Raw genomic sequence first — 21,641 nt, forward strand, 5'->3', positions numbered from 1 at the left:
GCAGGACCACAATAAACATCTTCTCCTTTCTTGGTTTTAATGAACAAATTAAAGTGTTGTTAAATTGGTTAAAATTATCAATCTATTATTCTTTATTAATGGTAAGTGATAACCTACCAATTACCTATTGTAATTGGTTGTTCTATATCTGGTACTAAAACTTATTACAGTTTAGGGTAACTACATTGAAGTTTTCATTTTATTGTGTACCTATTCCTGAACATAAACAGACACTAATTACCTGCACTTTTTTATATAAATAATGTATATCACAACAACATTTTCACTTCAAATCTCACTTGAAGTGGAAATTTTGATCAATAGAGTAGAAATGATAACAAGCGGCTCCCAGGAGCCTGAATCACTGTCTTTCAAAGGCAATAAATTTAACAAGGAGTTGTCCAACAATTTTGAGTCAAGAAGACTTCGGTAGGACTTATCATAAGGATTATTTCAGCAATTGAAAGTTTCTATCTATTATAGTTTTCAAGATATTGGCTGAAAACTGTAAAAAATAAGAACGTAAATTTTTCATCTTTCAAGGGCAATAACTCTAACAAGGAGTCATCTGACAACTTTCATCCCTAAAGACTTTTGTAGTCCTAATAATAAAGATCATTTCAGCCATTGAAAGAATTTAGCTTAAACCTAACGTTTTTGGAGGTATAAGCGAAAAACTACTGTCTGACTCCTTTGTTCTATTTTTAGTAATGGTGGCCATTTTTTTCGATGGATCGAAAATCCCCACACCAGTTTTATGCAGGATACCCAAAATAACATTCATACCAAGTTTGGTTCAAATTGATGGCAATAGCTCATATGACCTTTGGCCGGGTGAGCTAAAAACAGTACTGGTTTATAATCTATAGCTTTAATGTATAAGAAGACAAACAGTTCCCAAAAGTGACTTTGACAGATAATCAGTTAATGACATCAAGAAGGTAAACCAATCAATTTGAGGCTTTAATCAATCATCACAACATCACTATCAAATAAATGTGAAAGCAAAAAAAACAAAAAAAAACAAACAAACAAAGCAAAAAATGATAAAGAACTTAGAAAGGAGGATCCTACAATAAGACAAACTTTCTATACTTCATGCAAAGTACATGTATTTACCATTTGTGCATAAGGTTACTCTGTACCAATATATGTGAAAGGAGATGTTCTCTTCTATACTTTGCCATTAGCTAAAATAATATCAAAATATTTATGCTAAACAGTTACCCAAATTATTGTCTTTTAAACATGTAACAGTAAAAATCAGGGCATTCATTTAAATATCATTCAGATGGTGAAAATAAACAAATACAACACAAAATTAAATAATCAGCTTGCACAGCTTGATATGACCACAGATGTCAAACCCTGAACATTTGATGCAAGTGTGGACAATATATTCAAGTTTGACACAATATTTTTTTTTTTTTAAATTGAGACACAATAGTATTCTAAGACTGAATGTTATAAAAAATAATTATTGTCTTTTTTCATCTGAAATATACAGAGAATTACTCTAAACTTTCACACAAATGTTTTACAATACAATGAGTTAAGATAGTCTAAGATATTTCATTTACCTAGAACTATTCTGTCATTTCATATTACTCTTAATCCTTCAGGTTAAAAGTGGCCAAAATTGTGCAATTTTTAAAAAGTATTATAAAATGCCTATTCTTGGTCAGTTCTAAAAAGGTTTAGATTAAATCTTGCTTATAGATGAATGTAAATGTTTTTTTAATTGATCTGGTATAATGAACTGGAGGCTCCTTTTTGGTCTAGATTAATGTGTCATAATAGAGTTCTGACAATAGCAACCGAATACAGTATTACTAAATGTAACTGTTTGAAATTCAAGCTGAAGATATTTTAAAGGAAATGTAAGATTTTGACAGATACAAAACTTAAGAAACTAAATTAAAATGTGCAAAGGGAGATAATTCAATTACAATATGACATAGATCTTGCCTAAAAGAAAAAAGTTTATATTTTAACAGTTTCCTTTAATAAATCTTATTCATTTTACCTTACAGGAAACCTTATTTTTTTTTTTTTTGGTAATTCATGTTACATAATTTTAACTTTTTTCATTTTTTGTAATTCATGTTACATAATTTTAACTTTTTTCAAAGATGTATTTTTACCAGTATTCAAAATGATCTTCTAATATAATATACCAATACTATAAAAAGATTTACTGACTTCTATCATATGCAATGACCTCATACTTGAACTTATTCGCTAACATTTTACACCTGAACAACCCCATTTTCTATAATAAAATGTCAATAATTGAATCTTGGGTGCAAAAGAATCACTGAGTTGAGATGTGTTAACATTATTATAAAGATAACATTAAAAATGACATTACCAAGAGTTAATTAATCCTCATTTTGAATTTAATCTACAGTTAAACATTTCTACTACTTTGAATGTATAAAGGTTTATTTTTTTATAATTTATATGTAAAACAGTATAACAACAAACTGTTTTTCCTAAAACTCAATTCAAATCACCTTAAGGGTTGGGACCATAACCCACAAATCAATCCCCACCTTTTTATGGTAAGGAACCCTGCAGTGAAACTAAATACAGATCTGTCAAGTTATTGCCTATATTCTTGGAAAATAACAGCAGTCAAATACCAATATTTGAACACAAATTTTCGAGGTTGTATAAATCCTAATAACTTTTTAGAAGGTTTTAAGTAGTAGTCTTTGTAAGAATCATGAAAAATGTGATACACCCCAAAAAAGGCTACATTTTATTTTTGTAATAAAGTTGTTTTATGGGTCTATATTATGAAATGTGTAATTATTCATTCAAATCTGCCTGCTCTTAGGAGATAATCAACATTGAAAATCCAATAGATTCTATTGTATTTTAGTGTCATTTACAGAGTTAGCTCCCTTAATTTTGAAATCTACAGTGCATTATATATAATTATTTTAACTCCTAAAAACACAGGTTATATGATATACTCAGTGTTAATTTCTGTTTACTATGGCAATTCAAACAAAATATCAAAAATAAAAATATGTAGGTTTTTCACCAATGAATGATTCTTAGCTGGAGTGCTACTTAAAATTATCTATTATTCAAAAGAATTAAGATATAAATGTATAGGTAATAAAAAAAATACAAAAAAAACAGAGTTATTCCAAAGCTGAGCAAAATATTTCTTTACTCAGCCATGGACAGAAAAAAATATTGTGATTCAATATCCCCCCCCCTCCCCCACCACCCTCATTACTTAATGAAAAAATTGAAACTGGCTGCTGCTAAAAAAATTATATTTTTGGCTTGTGTGAAAAAAATTTATGACTTGAAACAAAACCCCAGGCCCCCCAGAGATAAATGGTCTGTGCCTTATTGATACTAAAAAAAATTAATCTTACTTTTGGGGCATAGAACCTGGATTTCTTTGATGAAGGATCATCTACTCCAGGATCAATGTAAGTATAATCAAAAAGTACCTACAACAGAAACAATTATCACTGTAGATCTTCAATGCAAAATAAACCAGGAACATAGAGCCTTGTGTGAAACTTATTGAAAACTTTAAACAATATGACAATATAAAGAACTAGAAATGAATCTGTATGGTATCATATAAACTTACTGGTTGTTTGTAAAGTATCGGAAATACAAGATTAACATTTAAAAATAAAGTAATTTTATAATACATTAAAACATACTGGTTCAAAATGAAGTATCATATTGTAAATGGTATTGTATTTGCTGAACACCTTGACTGATTGTCATAAATAACTAATGCATTAAACATGAATGACATTAATGCAGTTAAATCTCATAAAACTGAAACAAAAACAATTTACCCTGAAATTGATGTCATCTCTTTTCTGCTTCGAATATTTTACACAGTTATCTAAAACAACCTACAAAACAGAAAAAAGTTGAAAAAAAGGTACAATAAAAAAAAATTAATGCATTGATGGCAAAAGCAGTTTCATTTATTGTCTATCTAATACCAGTCCATCATTTCAGGTGTTTTAGCTTAATGTAAGTTCCTTGTTTTAAGTTTATGAATGTTTCCTTTGCTATTTGCTGATGTTATCATCAAATGAATCTACATGTAATTTAGGTACTAATATGTTTAAAATCAATGATATTTTGTGATTTCCATAACGTTTTTATTTTTCAAAATCTTTTACAGGTATATACTTTTATCATTTTAAGTAGGTACTTTCGAAGCTTGACAGACGGAGGTATAAACATATGAGTGGCTACTAGACTTGATTTCATGTGTGACATAAGCCCAGGAAATGAGTATCCAAACATTTAAGTACAACCTAAGTATATAAGTTACAAACCTTGGCAGCATCTGGACATTTTTGTATCAGTTGTTTCATTGGTGTGTACCCATCTTTATCTCGCATCTTCATACTATCTCTCCAACTGAAAGCATACAAAAAGGTTAACAAAGTTGAGTCACACTATGTGACTGACTCCTTGAAAGTACTGCTATGTTTGAATTTATTGACAACGTAGGAAGTCATATTGAAAAACTGAAAAAAAACAACAACATACCATTTTTAAAAGCTAATAAATACAATATCTAAATCACTGCAATTCAGTTTTAAAGAAGAACTACTATCCCTTGTTCTAAGCTAAAACATAGAATAGCATGTGTTATGGTCCTATCTATATCTCCATTAGTACAGGAAGTTGATACCAGCAACCAAAACTCTTACAGTGTATGCCCCATCTACCTGTATATAAAGCCAAACACCACATTTTAACTATCAATCCTGTAGCAGCTTAGAGTTTTGTGATGAAAATAATCTATATCATATTCCATGTAGTGACAAATAGCTAAGTCCCACAAAACAAGAGATTAAACTGAAGTTCCACTAAAATCACTTACATTGCTTGCCTTATCTACATAAAGCCACAAACTTAATTTGAAATCAATCTACCTATTAGGAGCCATGATAATTGCAGCAAAGAATGATGAGTGGGTAGAAAAAAATAATTCCAATATACCACTCATTCTCTGAGTTGTTTGAAGTACCTTGAATGCCTCAACATGGCAATTGCAGCATCTGATTCATTGCTATTTATAGCCATCTCCAAAGGAGTACTTCCATAAGCATTCTTAATTGTGACATCAGCATGATGTTGTAACAACAGCCTGATACAATCCACACTACCATGGTCACATGCTACATGTAATGATGTATTCTGAAGTAAAAAATCAAATTATAAGGAATCAAATTACTATTACTCATTGTAAAAGATGGAAATTCTTAATTTTTGTAATTTGAATTCTCTATAAATAACTGCATTATTCATTAATCAATCATCAACATTCTATTTAATTCAGTCAAATTTGAAAAAAACAATTGTATGAATGATATGTCAAGTACAAAAATGTATAAATTGAGAGACACTAAGAATGAGAGAAACACATTTTAATCTAATAACCTTGACTTTATCACACTGGTTGACATCAGCTGAGTTATCCAGTAACAACTTAACAATAGAGGAATGCCCATGTCTGGCACCAAGGATCAAAGCTGTGGAGAAATCTTCATCCCTGTCAATAAGAAATATGCCAGGTAATACCAGGTACTGTTCTAGCCTAACACCAGGTAATGTTTTTAACCTTATACAAGGTATTGTTTCAAGCCTTATTCCAGGTAATGTTTCTAGCCTCATACCAGGTACTGTTTAAACCCTTTTAACACTGGTAGTATAGCAGCTACTTGTATTTACAGGTTACATTATTCCCAAGTAAATGGACAGAAATTGATTTACCATGTAGCTTGAGAATATTTCAAGTTCGATTCTACAATAAAATAATACCTTGCAGAAATATCAGCACCAAGAGAAATCAAACACTGAGCAGCCTTATACCGTCCTGTTTTACAGGCGAGCATTAATGGTGTCCTGCCATCATCATCTCCATCATTCAGCTCTGTTTGGCTTGATTTATATAACTTCTCTATTACATTGTCATTGTCATGTCTACAAAAACTAACAATGTTATAGTGTATACTTCTGTTTTAGTGACATTTCTTTTTATTTTATAGTCAGAAACAATGCTGTAATATTTGCATTTGATCATCTTTTAAAACTTCTACTCCTACATGAAGTAGCACACATTGTCATGCTGGACATACTTCTACTCCTACATGAAGTAGCACACATTGTCATGCTGGACATACTTCTACTCCTACATGAAGTAGCACACATTTTCATGCTGGACATACTTCTACTCCTACATGTAGTAGCACACATTGTCATGCTGGACATACTTCTACTCCTACATCTAGTAGCACACACTGTCATGCTGGACATACTTCTACTCCTACATGTAGTAGCGCACATTGTCATGCTGGACATACTTCTACTCCTACATGATGTTGCACACATTGTCATGCTGGACATACTTCTACTCCTGCATGAAGTTGCACACATTGTCATGCTGGACATACTTCTACTCCTACATGTAGTAGCACACATTGTCATGCTGGACAAACTTCTACTCCTACATGAAGTTGATAACAGAATGCATCCAAAATAATTTACAACTTATGCCTATCTACAGAAAGCCACACACCTGGAATCAATCCAACCATTGGGATCTGAGATAATTGTGACAAAATACAGACAGCTATATGAAATTAGGACAATGTGGTTCCAATATACCACACTCACTGAGTGGGGGTATAAAAATGCTGTTAGTTTAAATGGGATTTTGATGTCTTTTCAAAAAGGAGGCTATTGAGTGTTTGACTTTATAGCTGATCTGATCAGGAAGAAAGAATATCGTTTGGCTAGATCCTTCAATCTCAGTTTCCGCTATATAGATGACTTATTATCTTTAAACAATTCTAATTTCGGGGATTTGATACATCGCATCTACCCAAAAGAACTTGAGATAAAGGATACTACAGACACTGTGAAGTCAGCCGCATATCTTGACCTACACTTAGAAATCGATGGTAAAGGAAAACTATTGACCAAACTTTACGACAAATGTGATGACTTTTCATTCAGAATTGTTAACTTTCCTTTCATTTGTGGCAACATCCCTTCGGCTCCTGCGTATGGAGTGTTCATATTACAACTCATACGTTATGCCAGAGCTTGCCGAAACTACGCAGACTTTTTCTATCGCGCTAGAACTCTAACAAATAGGCTTCTGGAACAGGGTTATGTTGCTACAAGATTGAAGTCATCAGTACAGAAGTTTTATGGTCATGAACTCGTGGATCATTATGGTGTATCCATCAGCACCATGAAAACTGATGTATTCAACAGGTCATAGTTTTCCTTTCCTCATTTGTCTACCCCGGACTTGACTTTTTATGAGCAACTCAGCGGGTGTTTCTAGAAAAGCAGAGGACGCTTACCCTACCGGTGCACCTGGTCCATGCTCCCAGTTTTTAGTGGAGTACGAGTTGCTCATTTACTTTTGTTACTTTGTATGTATGATTTTAGTTACTTTATGTTCTTTGTTGTGAATGTCTGTTTTCCATGTCTGGTCTTTGTCCCAGGATTACATTCTTTTGATTACCGCTGTAACCTTGGTTCCCTTGATTACTCTTTAAATGTTTTATTTTTTTTCATTACAATTAACTTACTCAGCAGCTATATGTAAAGGAGTTTTACCATCTACATCTCTTCTGTCTGTTTTACATTTGTTTTTCAGCAAGGCAGCTATTATCTATAGGAATGATATACAAACACATAATGTATATAGTTATTTATATATAATTATAATTTTCAATTCATAATCAAAACAACCAGGATACATGTAAATAATTTTCTATAAGTCAAAACAAGAAAATCAATTGTTACAATCAAAAACTGAATATATTGAAAAACCAGTTAAAGCTTAAAAAATTCACAAGAGGTTAAGTCATTGTCCATATACATATATATACATACATGTTTATATTTTATAGAAGAGTAAAATGACTACCAGATACTTAAGTAAACTATCACCATACCACAATGCTTCCAGTCTTTGCTGCATAATGTAATACTGTTTGATCATTGAAATCTAATTCTCCCATCATGTTTCTGGTACTTTCCTGGAAAAAAGTATACAAACCACATTAATTTTCTAACATAAAATATCAACAGTACTTCTGTCATTTTATTTCATGTAATGACAACAAGTTTTTAATAGAGGAACAAAGAAAACAAATCATCATTGAATCTACATGCACTTAGGAGTCAGATGGTTTCAGCAGAATAAGTGTGCACTTCATTTTTTTTACTATACAGTTTTTCAATTTTAGATTTATAATGTGTAAGTACTGGTTATTAAATTATGAAGGGAGTTACTGGGATACTTGTTTCAAACTGTGTAAAGTTATTGTTATGTTTTTGTGACATCTAAGCAACTTTCACAAAAGCCACTGGGACAAGGATATATTGCCCATAGATTAGGTCATCACTCCATTAAGTTCTAAGTTGTCATATTCACAACTTGGATGACCGATATAAAGTATCCATTTCCAATATGACAAACAACCTCCATTTATTTTAGATAATCTTTCTCCTTCATCAGACTTAAGGAGGTAGACCTAGTGTAAGAGACATAACTCTTAAAGTCGGGGATATGTTTGTATCATATTCAATTTCACCAAAGCCTTTCAAGCTTTCGTTTGATGCAGAATAAAATGAATCCAAGTTAATTAGATGCTTACATAAGACTGATGTAAGATGCAGAATACAAACGTTCCAATGATTTTTAAGAGTTGTGTCCCTTACCCTAGGTCTACCTCCTTAAACTAGCAATAACAAGAATCAGGGAATGCTCTCCCTTTCTGAGCACCAAAGTTAACTCCCATGTTTTTTATGGGGTTCAAGATGTTTGTTTTCTGTATGTAATTTTCAGTTCTTTGTGTTGACTATTTAATGTCCTTCGTCTCTTGTTCCTTTAATGTTCCCAGAATACTTTTGTCAATGCATTTCCCCTGTTTGAACCTCTGGTATTTCTTTTACTATTCTTTGTCCCTTAACTGGTATAAAGAAAAAATAGGCATCTGTAAAAGGTAATACTTTTATCACAAAACTTTATCAAGCTAGCACCAACACTTTGAATCTCAACAAAATAAAATTGTCAATTAAACTTTAAGCTGTTAATATCAACAATATCAGGAGAAATGATAACAGTTTACCCTAACAACACTAAATAACAGCTTACCCTAACAAAACTAAATAACAGTTTACCCTAACAACACTAAATAATATTTTGTGTTTAATCTATATCATAAAAAATCATCAAACATTACCATATATTACATCTTGCTATATAATATTGCTGTGTATATCATCACCTATAATACAAATTCTAATTGTGCAGTACTGAAGACCTTTTATTAACTGTGATAAAGACTAAATTTTGTTCTATGGAAGTTAGTTAACACTTTACAGAAATACAAAATACTAGATAAATGTTAATAAAGGAGTCAGTAATAATAGAAAAAGACTTAAACAAAAAAATGTTAATAGAAGGAAAAGGTTGTTGCCTATCCATACTATTTCATATAATTGATTTGACAAATCACAAACACACAAACACACATCATACCCTGTCCTTAAAGATGCATGTAATTTAAATACAACAATGTATATATTTAACCATATGATGGTCAAGTTATAAATCTTTCAATTTGAACAAAATTACATAAAATTTTAAAAAAATTCACACTTAATACACTGTAAACTTGTACCAATAATCAGCTAAAAATACTTGACCTTCAGAAGAAATCTGTATAAGATATTGCAGAGTCACAAAATAAAAAAAAAGTTTCTCAAAAAACCTTTTAAACACACTAGGGATGTGTGCAAGGAGGTCAAAATGTAGAAGGATTTAAAAGATGAATATTCATGTACTACAGTATGTTTTTTATATCGATAAAAATCATGTACATACATCTTCACAAGTCAAAATGTTCATGCACATACATCATCAAAAGTCAAAATGTTCATGCACATACATCTTCACAAGTCAAAATGTTCATGCACATACATCTTCACATATCAATATGTTCATGCACATACATCTTCACATATCAATATGTTCATCCACATACATCTTCAAAAGTCAAAATGTTCATGTACATACATCTTCACAAGTCAAAATGTTCATACACATATATTCACAGTACTCTATTTTATTAGGTCATAAATCTTTGAATTTCTGGTCTTCCATTCTGATCATTTTCAAAATGCATCAAGTTTGCAAATGATATTTGTTCACATCAAAAGTGAAAATAAAATTTAAGTCTGAGTATGTCGAGTAATTTGATTGGCTGCTTTTTATCTCTGTTTCCAGTAGTGTGTTTTCAAGAGTTAAAAAAACAGATATTGTGAAATGCAACAAATGCACCATCATATAATCTTATAAAAAATAGTAAATACTTACAAAGATCACTAAAAGGTCTTCAACAAGAGTTATCACACCTTTAAGTCATAAACCATTTTCTTCTTAAAGGGTGAGGGCTGAGATTTCATGTTGAGTTATAAAAAAAATTTCAGCAGCAGCCAGCGTGAGGTAAAAAATTTCATTTGAAAATCTATTTATTTTGTTAAAGGGGAAATATTTAATTACTATTTTTTTCTGTCCATTGCTGAGTAAAATACTTTTTTAACAAATTTGGGATGATTTTATTTTTATTATTATTTTTTAATAATCCCAGGCCCCTCAGTATAAAATAGTAGGTACCTAATTAAGCTCTTCTTCAAAATAAACTAGATAAAAAAATATGAAACCTGGTGGCTTAAGAAATAGAACCCTAATCAAAATCCAAGTATCCCAAATATCAAAGGTCAGAGGAAGTTCAAAGTGCAAAAACCAGTGGGCATGTTGAACAGAATTTCGGACTTGATTGTATATACAAGTGTTATAAATTAAACACCTTTGCTTTTAATTGTTTAGTATTTTTTATATTAAACTGAATAAATTTCATGCTTTCTCAAAAGGAGAAGTAACATATCCCTATTGACAGTTTTTATCTTCTGAATTTGTACTTTTATGTTTACCATAATATGCAAATTAAAGATAAGAGGAAAATGTAAGTCACAGACCATAGCAAAAAAAATACTTCAATATATATTATTACCATTGTCAACAGTAGTTCTAGGACAGAGTAATGGTGTTGTTCTACAGCTACATGTAGTACTGTTCTATTGTTTATATCTGTCTCCGCGATCTGTGCTCCACTGGACATCAGAATTTGGACGGTCTCTACATGTCCCTTACTACAAGCCAGTAACAATGGTGTGTACTGCTCGTTAGTTTTACTGTTTATATCTGCTCCCTGGTGAAAATCAAGGTAGAATTATTACGGGTATATAATTTTTATCTCTAATTTACCAGTAAAAACATTTGTCTAAGGGCGAAATCATTGTTCAGAGAAGTCCAATTAAAATATACGACAAATTTGAAGTGATATTATGTCATATTGGCAGCAGATCCTTTTATTCATATTCATACCCTATCAAACTGATATCGTACTTTTGTAGATTTCTTTAAGAAGTGCAGTAAACAAAATATGCACATGGAAAATATATGTTATTTTTCAATAGACAAAATTTTTATCATAGCCAATTCTTATAAATTAATTTTAAAACATATTTTTATCTTTAAACATGAGAAAAGTAGCTCTGAAGTTAACTGACTATGGGTGTCTCAATATTTTTTTTTATCCATTGAGATATAACAAAATTATTTTAACCAACCAGATTACAGTATTTATCTCAAATTAATTTATAGGTTGATTGATAAACTCATTTACTAAATAATTGTTATGAAGACTTTTTCCTAAATCACTCTTTGATGCCATATACTAATATTGTCCTTTGTAGTGTAGTGGTATCATTAGTTTGTTGCTTAAATCAGCATTAGAATGAATTAGCAGTGAACATTATTATTTTTAAGGTTTACAATACAATGCTAAAGCTCTATGGTGCTTATCATTTTTATAGATAATACTACCTTATTCATCAATAGATTGATAATAGAATGTCTGTTTTGTAAAGCTGCCCTGAAATTATACAAAAGGAAAATTGAAACAAGTACAGTTATTTGTGGTTTTGATCAATTAAGAAATACCATATTCAAAGTATAAGAAATCATATTTATTCAGCTCCCTTTCTATAAAATGTTCAATAGTAAAATAATTGGTTAGAATTTTCCAACAATAAATCAACATTTTGATAAAAGAATTAAAAAAAAAAAAACAATATGAAAATGCCAAATTATCAGGACAGAAACAAATGGATGATAAACACTGAGTGTGATACAATACGATACCTGCAAACTTACAAGACACTACTAAAATTAAACTTTGTAATTGAAAAGATCCATGATATTAACCACAGAAAGCAACCCAAAGTATGTTAAGGATGCAATAAATTTCCATATTGCAGTAGTACAAGTATAGCATCAAATTAATGAATTTATGCCTCCCCATAAAAATCAATTGCTTAATACATAAATATTACAGAATATCATGACCAGTATGGTAACTAATATTTAACCTACAAATGACCTACCTATGACAAGGCGTCATAAAATCTTTGTCTGTTACATTGATATCAGCATTATTCTTTATCAACATCTCCACAACTGTCTTATCTCCAATACCTGCAGCAATGGCAAGAGGTGTGGTGCCATTATTCTAGACAAGAAACAAAATACAAAAGCAAAATCATACAGAGCAAATCTTTGAAAGAAAAAATATAATGTTAAGATCTGTGTTCTATGATTATATGTGTATTTTTTCAAAATTATCTGTACGGTCATGGCAAACGACAACCAATTGTGGAAATCAATGTCAAATTATCTTTCCTTCAAGTTGCACAAAAGACTTTTAAATGTTTCTAATTATTCAAACTTATCACGTATTTGTTATCTACATTGGAAAGAGGTTAATGTTCAACTACTTCAACCTGTCACATGTTTTGTCAGGAACTCTAGGTTCTATTTATCTTGTGGTATATAGATGTATTTACACTTGTGGAAGCCATTGACGAAAATAATGTATTTTCCCCTTGTTTTTTTACCGGATTTGCCTTCAACTTATAGATCAATGACGTCACAATTTAAAATTACATTGTTTCATCGATGTCAAAAGGTTATTCAGAGACAAATCTGGGGTCATTTGAAGCAAAATGACAAGTGTGAATTCATGTGTTGTCATTTCAGGAGCCAAATGTGTCATAGGTAACCCATACTTACATTCATGCAATTTACATCAGCTCCTTTATTCAAGAGGAACTCTACAGTCTTAAAAAAAAAAGAAAATAAACAACTGTAATTTGGTATAAATTGAATGATTTCAAAATGCAGTTAAACAAAATTTAAAATGCATATTTTTTTACAGTCTACATATAAAAATAGTTCCCAAAGAAAATTTTATATAGAGTGCATATGCAAAATAGCCAAAAATCTCAGAGTATAATACATCATACTGAAGCTGCATACCAAATTTTCAAGTTACAGGTCACGGAAGTTATGAGACATACATGTTCCCTAATACATGTATGGGCATTAATAAAGGTTATTGCCCATCACATTCAAAGACAAGAGCATAATGTAAAAGATTTTCCAACTGAAAAAAAAATAATGCTGCAGGTATTAAATGTGATACTGTAAACCATGACAGATTAGTGATCTAACCTTAACTCGGCTGTTAAGCACAGCTACATGTAGAGCACTGTTTCCCTCTTTCTCTCTGTGATTTAACAGTCTGTTTTCCAACTCAGCTCCTCCATCTTTTAATACTTTAATGGAAATAATTTACTGGCATTGAAATTTTCACAGCAAGAGTAACAGTGCTGTTATAATACTGTAAATGACAGTACTGTAACGTCAACATGAAATACAGTACTGTTTCAGTAGTCATTACAGCAGTACAGTTACAGTTCAAAATTGAAATTTAGCCTTGGTAAATTGTTGGAAGTGTATATCTAAACAATAATTTATGTTATGACAACACCCGTATTCCTACCATAACTCCATGTTTTCTCATCTGTCATAGTTGTTAGTTGGAAGTATTCAAGTTATTTTGTTCTTATATGATGTAATACTATAAAAATAATATGGGAGAGAAGACCATACACCTTGTGTCAGATCCCTGCTCCTTGGGAGAAGACCATGCACCTTGCGTCAGATCCCTGCTCCCTTGGGAGAAGACCATACACCTTGTGTCAGATCCCTGCTCCTTTTTTAATGAAATACGTTGAAACAACAGATAACACCGCAAATAAATCATATCTCAAACTACTCATTAAAACAAATTTCTTTCTATAACAGTTAAGATGACCAAAGAAGGGAGAGAAATTAAAATTTTTTTTTTCACTGATTCCGTTGCTCTTCACTCATGCAAAAGACTGAATTTCTCAACACCCATGTAAGATAGGAATTTGTGTAAGAACATATAAGTCTATACTCTCAGGTTTCTGGTGTTATTCTTGATTCCACTTTAAAGATACCCTTACCATAAGTTTCATGACACTCTCAGGTTTTAGAAGTCTTGATTGCTTGTTTACCTTTTTTAGTGTCCATCCATTCTGTTTTCTGTGCTTTGTCTTTGTCCCTTAAATTATGAGTTTTGAATGTCATTTTAAGGCACTGACAATTTTTATCCTGAAGGGGCCTGGGATTTGGTGTTGGCTGAGAATTTTTTTTTCACACAAGCACAAAAATTTTATTCATATTTCAACAGCAGATGAAATCAATATTTTTATTTGATAATCTGCCTTGTTAAGTAATGAAGAAAATTTTTATTTTATATTTTTGATGGATGAGTGAAAAAAGATCACTGACCTCCTCACTAATAAACTGATTGGTGCCTAACAGCTGTTACGTTTGTCACCATTATATAGGTGCCCTAACCTGCACCTCTCAAAAATTCCTAGGTCTGCCACTAATGAGGTGCATTACCTTCATAGAGACATACCTATCTTGAGGAAGTAAACCAATGTATCTGTCATGTCCTCAGCAGCAGCCATCAAAAATACTGTGGCTTCATTGACTTCAGTAGCAAATATGTCTGCACCATACTCTACCTAGAAAAGTAATGGATGTTTTAACAATAAATCATTATTTTCATAGGGTACCAACCATCACAGCTTAAGTTAAGCATATTTTATACATGTAGATATGGGCCCCATCCTTACCCTGTGCAATAGAGTTTATGATATTGCTTGTATGTTGTATAGAATGAATTTCACAAATTAAAAGTTCTGCAGAAAATTATGTATCACTGCTACAACTGATCTGATTCTTACTTAGAGCTGTACTTAACTTAAACAGACTACAGCAATGAGAAAGACTGCAACCCATAGGCCATAGTGTATAAAACAATTGTGTTTTGGGTATATGTGGCATTTTGTTTACAGTCCAGAATAGTCTTTCTTGAAAGCTCTAAGCAAAATATTGTCTTAGTACATTGTATGTATATGCTGCAAAGCAATACTTAAAATGAATATCTTCTGGACTTTATATACAAATTATACAAAATACAGGCCCTACATTCACAGCTATTTTGTATATTAATGCAAAAAAAGTTGGTGTATTATTTATATATACATTATAAAAAAATAAAGGCTTTTTCAGCTGTTTTGTGTATGAATGAAATATATGTTTATATATATACTTAATTGTATAGTGTTTAATTACCAGTATTTGAACTGCCTTAAAATGCTGATGAGCAGTTGCCTCGTGTAATGGAGTTAGTCTATCTTCATCCCTTGAATTAATATTACACTGTCCAGAGTCTAACAACACCTGTAATGTATTAATGGTTTGTCATGTAGTTTGACACATATGGTTATACATCTATATAATGTACAAGTGGAATTTCCAGAGGGCAGCATACAGCATTCTCTTCCCATCAGACAGAATACCATATGGTTATACATCTATATAATGTACAAGTGGAATTTCCAGAGGGCAGCATACAGCATTCTCTTCCCATCAGACAGAATACCATATGGTTATACATCTATATAATGTACAAGTGGAATTTCCAGAGGGCAGCATACAGCATTCACTTCCCATCAGACAGAATACAATATCAATATTTTGAAAATTCTTTTGATTTTTCACAGTTTAAAATTTTCGCTCTGCTTAGCAATATTTCACCTAAATGTCATCACAACAACAAATCATGCATCTCATACCAACTCCCTCCAGTATACTTATTTATTAATGCACCTCTTTTGGCAATATTGATTGCTTAAGGAAACAACCAAAACATATATTCATATTACCTATAAAAACTTAATAGAAATACATGTACTAAAGTATTCATTGCAGTAACTAATTAGCTTTCAAAATTGATTTTAGTATTCACCTTGTTTACACAATATTTGGGATGAGACCAATATTCTACCTACTCAATAATCCCTGTATTGTTTGGCAATCAATTCAATAATCCATAAATCATTGTGTTTTTGATACTGTGAAAGGATTTTAATTTGTGGATACCAATTTTCATGGATTAGAGAAAATACACAAGTTTGTCGATTCTTGTATTCATGGTTTTGAGGTTTTCAGTACACACATCAATGGAAATTTGAACCAAAATTTATGGTCTGGTTCACCCACAAAAAAACATGAAAATTGGTACCCCATGAACAATAGTACTTTCACAGTACTTTTTTACTCATGCATGTGTGAACGTGATGGAAGATATAAAGCAGGCCTCGATCCAGAGATTTTGAAAAGGGTGATCTAGACTATTATTTGCACAAAATTAACTAAATTTAACAAAATGGGGGGATACAAACTCCAGAATCCACCTGGATCTGCTACTATAAAGTAATTGAAATATTATTCCAATTTCTTCATTCTATTTCAAGTACATGTACTTAATTAAACATCTGTTAAATTTAAAATTTCTCATGAAGATGTTCTAATGACATACATTAGTATAATTATCCTTGACTATGACAGATCTTTGAAAATGAAGACACTTGCCGCAATTTTCTAAAAGTACAATGACCCAGCAACTTGGCAACCACATTCCCTTCAAATATCTCCAGCACTGAATCCCAAAAAGGATTAACGTTACCTACGTTTGCAAGGGCGGATCCAGGATCTGAATTTAGGGGGTGGGGCATTAATTGAATATCAAATGCCGTGCAAAGCAAGGCAAAAAATATTATGGAGTGAAAGTTGTTGTGAAAAATTAAGATTTCATGCAAACATTTTTTTTCTGACCGATTTATAGGGGGCATACACCTGGCACACCCGTCCTTGGATCTGCGCCTGGTTTGTAGTTGCAAACTTTACACGATATCAGTTAATTGCATTAAACATGTAAATTTTTAGTATGGTATTTTTTATATTAAACCTTGATTACTGCACAGTTTCCTCTCCTAGCTGCTATATGTAGAGGTGTTTTCTGTTTACTGTCCTTGCTATCCAAGCAAACTCCATGTTTGATCAGTATCTCAGCAGCATCTGGTGAGTTAGTTTTGGCTGCCACATGAAGAGGGGAGATAATCTGAGTTTCTTCTTCTCCACCATCTAAAGAGAATACACAATACAAGTATTATATCAATAATGTCATGGACCAAATCTAATATAGAAACTTAGTATTATTAATTGAGTGAATTCATAAAGCAGAGAATTAAATAATCATTACTCAGATGAGTGGTGGTATTTTTAAATGTGCACAAAGATATAAAAATGGAGAAAACTTGTGAGCTAATAACAGGAAAAAAAGTGTATTCAAGAAGATTGTATTACTTGTTCAGTGTAAGGGAATGTTTTGTAAAAAGTTAGGGTTCTATTTTTATTGTATTTTTCTGTCAGGAAATGTGTGCTATACTTGATTTACTGAAATTATACTACATGTAACCTACACATAGTACCACTTACTTGGTGAATACTTGAGAAGTATTTCAATGATAGAAGCTTGATTAAATCTGCAAGCATGGTGTAAAGGTGAGAGTCCATGAGTATCTCTCTCTGTAGCCTTCTCTGGCGTCTGCTTAAGTAAATCTGCTAGCTCAGCCACCAAACCTTGTCTTATTGCCTATACAAGAAAATTCATTTAGATAAAAATTTATATGCTTTTTGTTTATGCATCATAAGTGATTGTTTAAACCCTGTATCACATATCCTATATCACATCCCCACTAAGAACATTTTAAGTGCATGACATGGCATGTCATAATCTGTATCACATGCCATATAAACCCTCCAGCCTTGACCTATATAACCCCAAGTGCCACTGAATGATATAAGGATCTCAAGTTGCATGTGATACAGATTTTGTACTATTTAGTATGTGTTTGTTTGTCTTCTGTATTAATAAATTATAGAAAAGAGCATCAAAGTGGAGATGACAACATGACAATTCCAGGTAGAAGCCTAAACAACATATGGTGTAAAATATCCAGCAGTTCAACTGTATACATAATAAATTCATCATTAAAAAAACTTATTTTAGACTTCACTTATTTTGTCTCATAATCTTGAATTATTTTCACGGTTCTAAAACCAGCATCAAAAGATCTAGTATAACATATTGTTTTAATTCTTTTTTATTTCATTGATCTCAAAATACTGAAGAGCTCAAATGAAATACTTGTACTACTGAAATGAGAAAATTGATTTCCCTCAGTTCTAGTGCCTAAAGGACCAAAAACATGACATATAAAAAAAAAAAAGAACAAGCAAAAAAGTTTAAAATTAAAATTTTAACAAAAATGAAGCTACACGGACATATTCAGCTTTGGAGCAGATATAAAGACAGGGTTCCTTGACTCATATTAACAGAGCATACATTATTCATCCTTTGCAGCATTTTGTTACAAACATATCCACCCTGTCCAGGTTTCAGAATTAGACAAAGATACATTTTGTCTACTTTATTACTTATAAAAACTCATCTAAAATTTAAGATTGATAACTTAATTGCTTATATCAAAATACAATCATAATCAATAGTTTAACAATTTGAGTATAGAATTGTCAACTTAATAAACTTTGGATAAGAATTACTTCATCTAAAAATAATGTTCTACCATTTTTATAAATAAATAATTTAAAGATCTGAATTGATCTAATGTAAATCATAATCAGGAATTTTTCATTGTAAGAAATACAACTTTTTTATAGCAGTCTAATTAAAATTAGACCCTCCGATTTTTATTTGTTTTGCGTACATAAAAAAAACGCAAGGTGTAGTTTTAATTAGACTGTTTTTTATAGCTACCCCTTCATAGAATATGCCGTTATTGCTTCATTATTTTGTAGCCACCAAGGGTCCCACATCCCAAAATAAAAAAAAAACCTAGGAAGTTCCTTTTCAAAAAAGGGTCACTTGTACTGTATATTGCAGTTCAAATCAGTGGTACACTTGGGAATAATTATAGTGATAGGTGGCACTAAAAGTATATATTGGTAGCCTAAAGTGTCCCTCGAATACACTCAATATCCAAAGCATTATACATGTGTATTTTAGTTACTAGTAATTAACACCTGAATGAAGTAACATGAAAAATGTTTACATTTATAAATTTAAATATAAAAATAAAGACTGAAACAACTGCTTTGGACATACAATTTAAGGTGACTGAATGCATACACCTTACTGTAATACTTTAAACTTAAAAAAAGTACTTTCTGATCCAACAAGTTTTTACATTAAAAAATAATTATTCATAAATTTTTTGAAATCAAATTTTAAGTGGTTAACTTCTTCAGAGGATAAGTTTTTTTTATAATCAATTATTAAAAAAAATAATTGAGTACATAAGAAATATAAAAGTGTACAACAAATACATATGTATGAAACGACAATAATTCTAAGGATTAGTTCTACAATTAAGGTGAAACTAGTTGTGTATTACATCTATTAGTAATCATCTTTACCTGATTCACCGTGATATTCCTCCAATTTCTCTCAGTATGATTTGTAGATTTTGATCTGTGTTCTTCTAAAGCCTGGCTAGCATAAGCAGCTCCTTGAACTTTTGACCACTCTTTTTTCTTTGGAGAACCTCTTATATTACTAAGAACAGATTCTGATGGTAAGGAATTACTGTTTGTTACTGTTTCAGAACCTGGCCAGTTAGCCACAGATCCTCTGATATTTGGGAGTATAGTTAGTACAGAGTTTTCTGATCCTGTTACTGGAAAGACTGTGTTGTCAAAGTGATGATTTTGTAATTTATATTCCACAGGATCACTTTTAGTGACTGGGTCAATAACTGTATCTTCCACTTTAGTTGACTGAACATTCTCCTGTGACATTTTTGTATTTCAAGAATTTGATATTTCTTTGTTCCAAATGTTCAAATCACCCTTTTTTGTATAAGATAGCAGCACCTGATGCAAATTGATGACAATAGCATGCAGGAACTTCAGGTCCAGGTGTCAAGATCCAAGAAAAAGAGTGTTGGGCATATGCCCCCTAAAAATGGGGAAAAATCTTTCTGCATGAAATTTTTAAATTTCACAAATTCTGCCTCAAAATTGTTTTCACCTCCAACCCTTCGTCCGGTCTTTAATTTTTCTAATGCCCCCATCTAACCTGAAATCTTGTTCATATGTGCCTTCTTGTTTAGGAATTGTTTAATAGCATAACATCTTCGGACAGCACAAACAGCTATACTTGTGTCTCCGTATAAACTGTGATAATGTTAATACAGGTAAAAACAGTACTGGTAAAAATGAAAAAATTAAATTGAAGCATAGATATTTGAACAGTTCTAAAATAATGGAAATTTTCGTACCTAAAGATGACATAATTTTTTTGAACAGATTCTGCAAGTACCAGTGTATTTAAATTTTACTATCTTCTCAAAAATTTAAAAAGGAAAATTCTTATACAAAGTCATTCTGCTCATCAAAAGTCGGAAAAAGCAAATTATGGCATCATTATTAAAACATTAGAAATAACATTAATTAAGGTATAAGATACAACCTTACCTGAAAAATGATATGATTTTAGTATGCTTCTATAAATATTGCTCATTGCAACCAATATGGTCTATTTAACATGGTAAAACATTTAGCCTATTGACCAGCTATACAATTAAACAAAACAAATGCGTTCTGGAAAAAGTCAATAAAATTTACAGATCTTTTATTCCATAAGAGTGCCATTTTAACTTGAGGTTCTACATTCTGCACCCCTTATATGACTGAGGTCACATTTTGAATAGAGAGACTTCAGTAATTTTAAATGATACTAATATCTTACTGTAAAAACCGATGTTCAATTAAAAATATGCCAGGAGACATTTAAATACTGAATTAGTTGTGCTTTTCAAATAAAAATTAATAATGTCAACTGTTCCATTTAAACCCTCCTACTCCAGTGTAATGTATCATTCAATCAGTTTGATGTTTTAAGTTTAAATAAAGTTTGAATCTTAGAACAGATATCAGTAAACTTTACTGTAATGGTGAATAAAGTTTGGGGTCAAACAGTTTACATCATTCATTGATTCTACATTTTTATGTTATTTAATATATATATGTACATGTAAGCACAATCACAAATGCAAACTCTACTAGGCATTAATGACTGAGACATGACAAACTGGCACTAATTCTAAGTAAACTTCATTCAGATCAACAGTACAATTAAGTACTTCTCTGTATAAAAATCTGGCAAAAATGTGTA

General features: G+C 31.3%; 1 protein-coding gene across 3 annotated transcripts in view; it reads right to left on the minus strand.

The window, feature by feature from the left end:
• LOC148619228 (transient receptor potential cation channel subfamily A member 1-like) overlaps positions 1-21,135 on the minus strand; it is a 32,557-nt gene extending 11,422 nt beyond the window's left edge. Inside the window, exons 1-20 of one of the 3 annotated variants that reach the window (XM_088578899.1) lie at positions 20,942-21,135; positions 19,883-20,423; positions 17,882-18,038; positions 17,352-17,527; positions 15,674-15,781; positions 14,952-15,060; positions 13,670-13,773; positions 13,229-13,276; positions 12,544-12,668; positions 11,984-12,032; positions 11,109-11,306; positions 7,983-8,066; positions 7,614-7,696; positions 5,830-5,991; positions 5,449-5,560; positions 5,036-5,205; positions 4,335-4,419; positions 3,840-3,899; positions 3,399-3,476; positions 1,120-1,190 (exon numbers count right to left, since the gene is read on the minus strand). In XM_088578899.1, coding sequence (XP_088435025.1) covers positions 1,120-1,190; positions 3,399-3,476; positions 3,840-3,899; positions 4,335-4,419; positions 5,036-5,205; positions 5,449-5,560; positions 5,830-5,991; positions 7,614-7,696; positions 7,983-8,066; positions 11,109-11,306; positions 11,984-12,032; positions 12,544-12,668; positions 13,229-13,276; positions 13,670-13,773; positions 14,952-15,060; positions 15,674-15,781; positions 17,352-17,527; positions 17,882-18,038; positions 19,883-20,263 — 2,360 coding nt within the window. In that variant the 5' untranslated portion in view covers positions 20,264-20,423; positions 20,942-21,135. Of the gene's footprint in view, positions 1-1,119; positions 1,191-3,398; positions 3,477-3,839; positions 3,900-4,334; positions 4,420-5,035; positions 5,206-5,448; positions 5,561-5,829; positions 5,992-7,613; positions 7,697-7,982; positions 8,067-11,108; positions 11,307-11,983; positions 12,033-12,543; positions 12,669-13,228; positions 13,277-13,669; positions 13,774-14,951; positions 15,061-15,673; positions 15,782-17,351; positions 17,528-17,881; positions 18,039-19,882; positions 20,793-20,941 lie in introns of those variants that run through there. The other 2 variants (XM_088578897.1, XM_088578900.1) reach the window with 2 other exon arrangements.
• Positions 21,136-21,641: the final 506 nt, after the last annotated feature.

The sequence above is a fragment of the Perna viridis genome, chromosome 4 (assembly GCF_037379345.1).
Source record: "Perna viridis isolate PV_CMFRI_1.1 ecotype Kerala chromosome 4, ASM3737934v1, whole genome shotgun sequence".
NCBI lineage: Eukaryota > Metazoa > Mollusca > Bivalvia > Mytilida > Mytilidae > Perna > Perna viridis.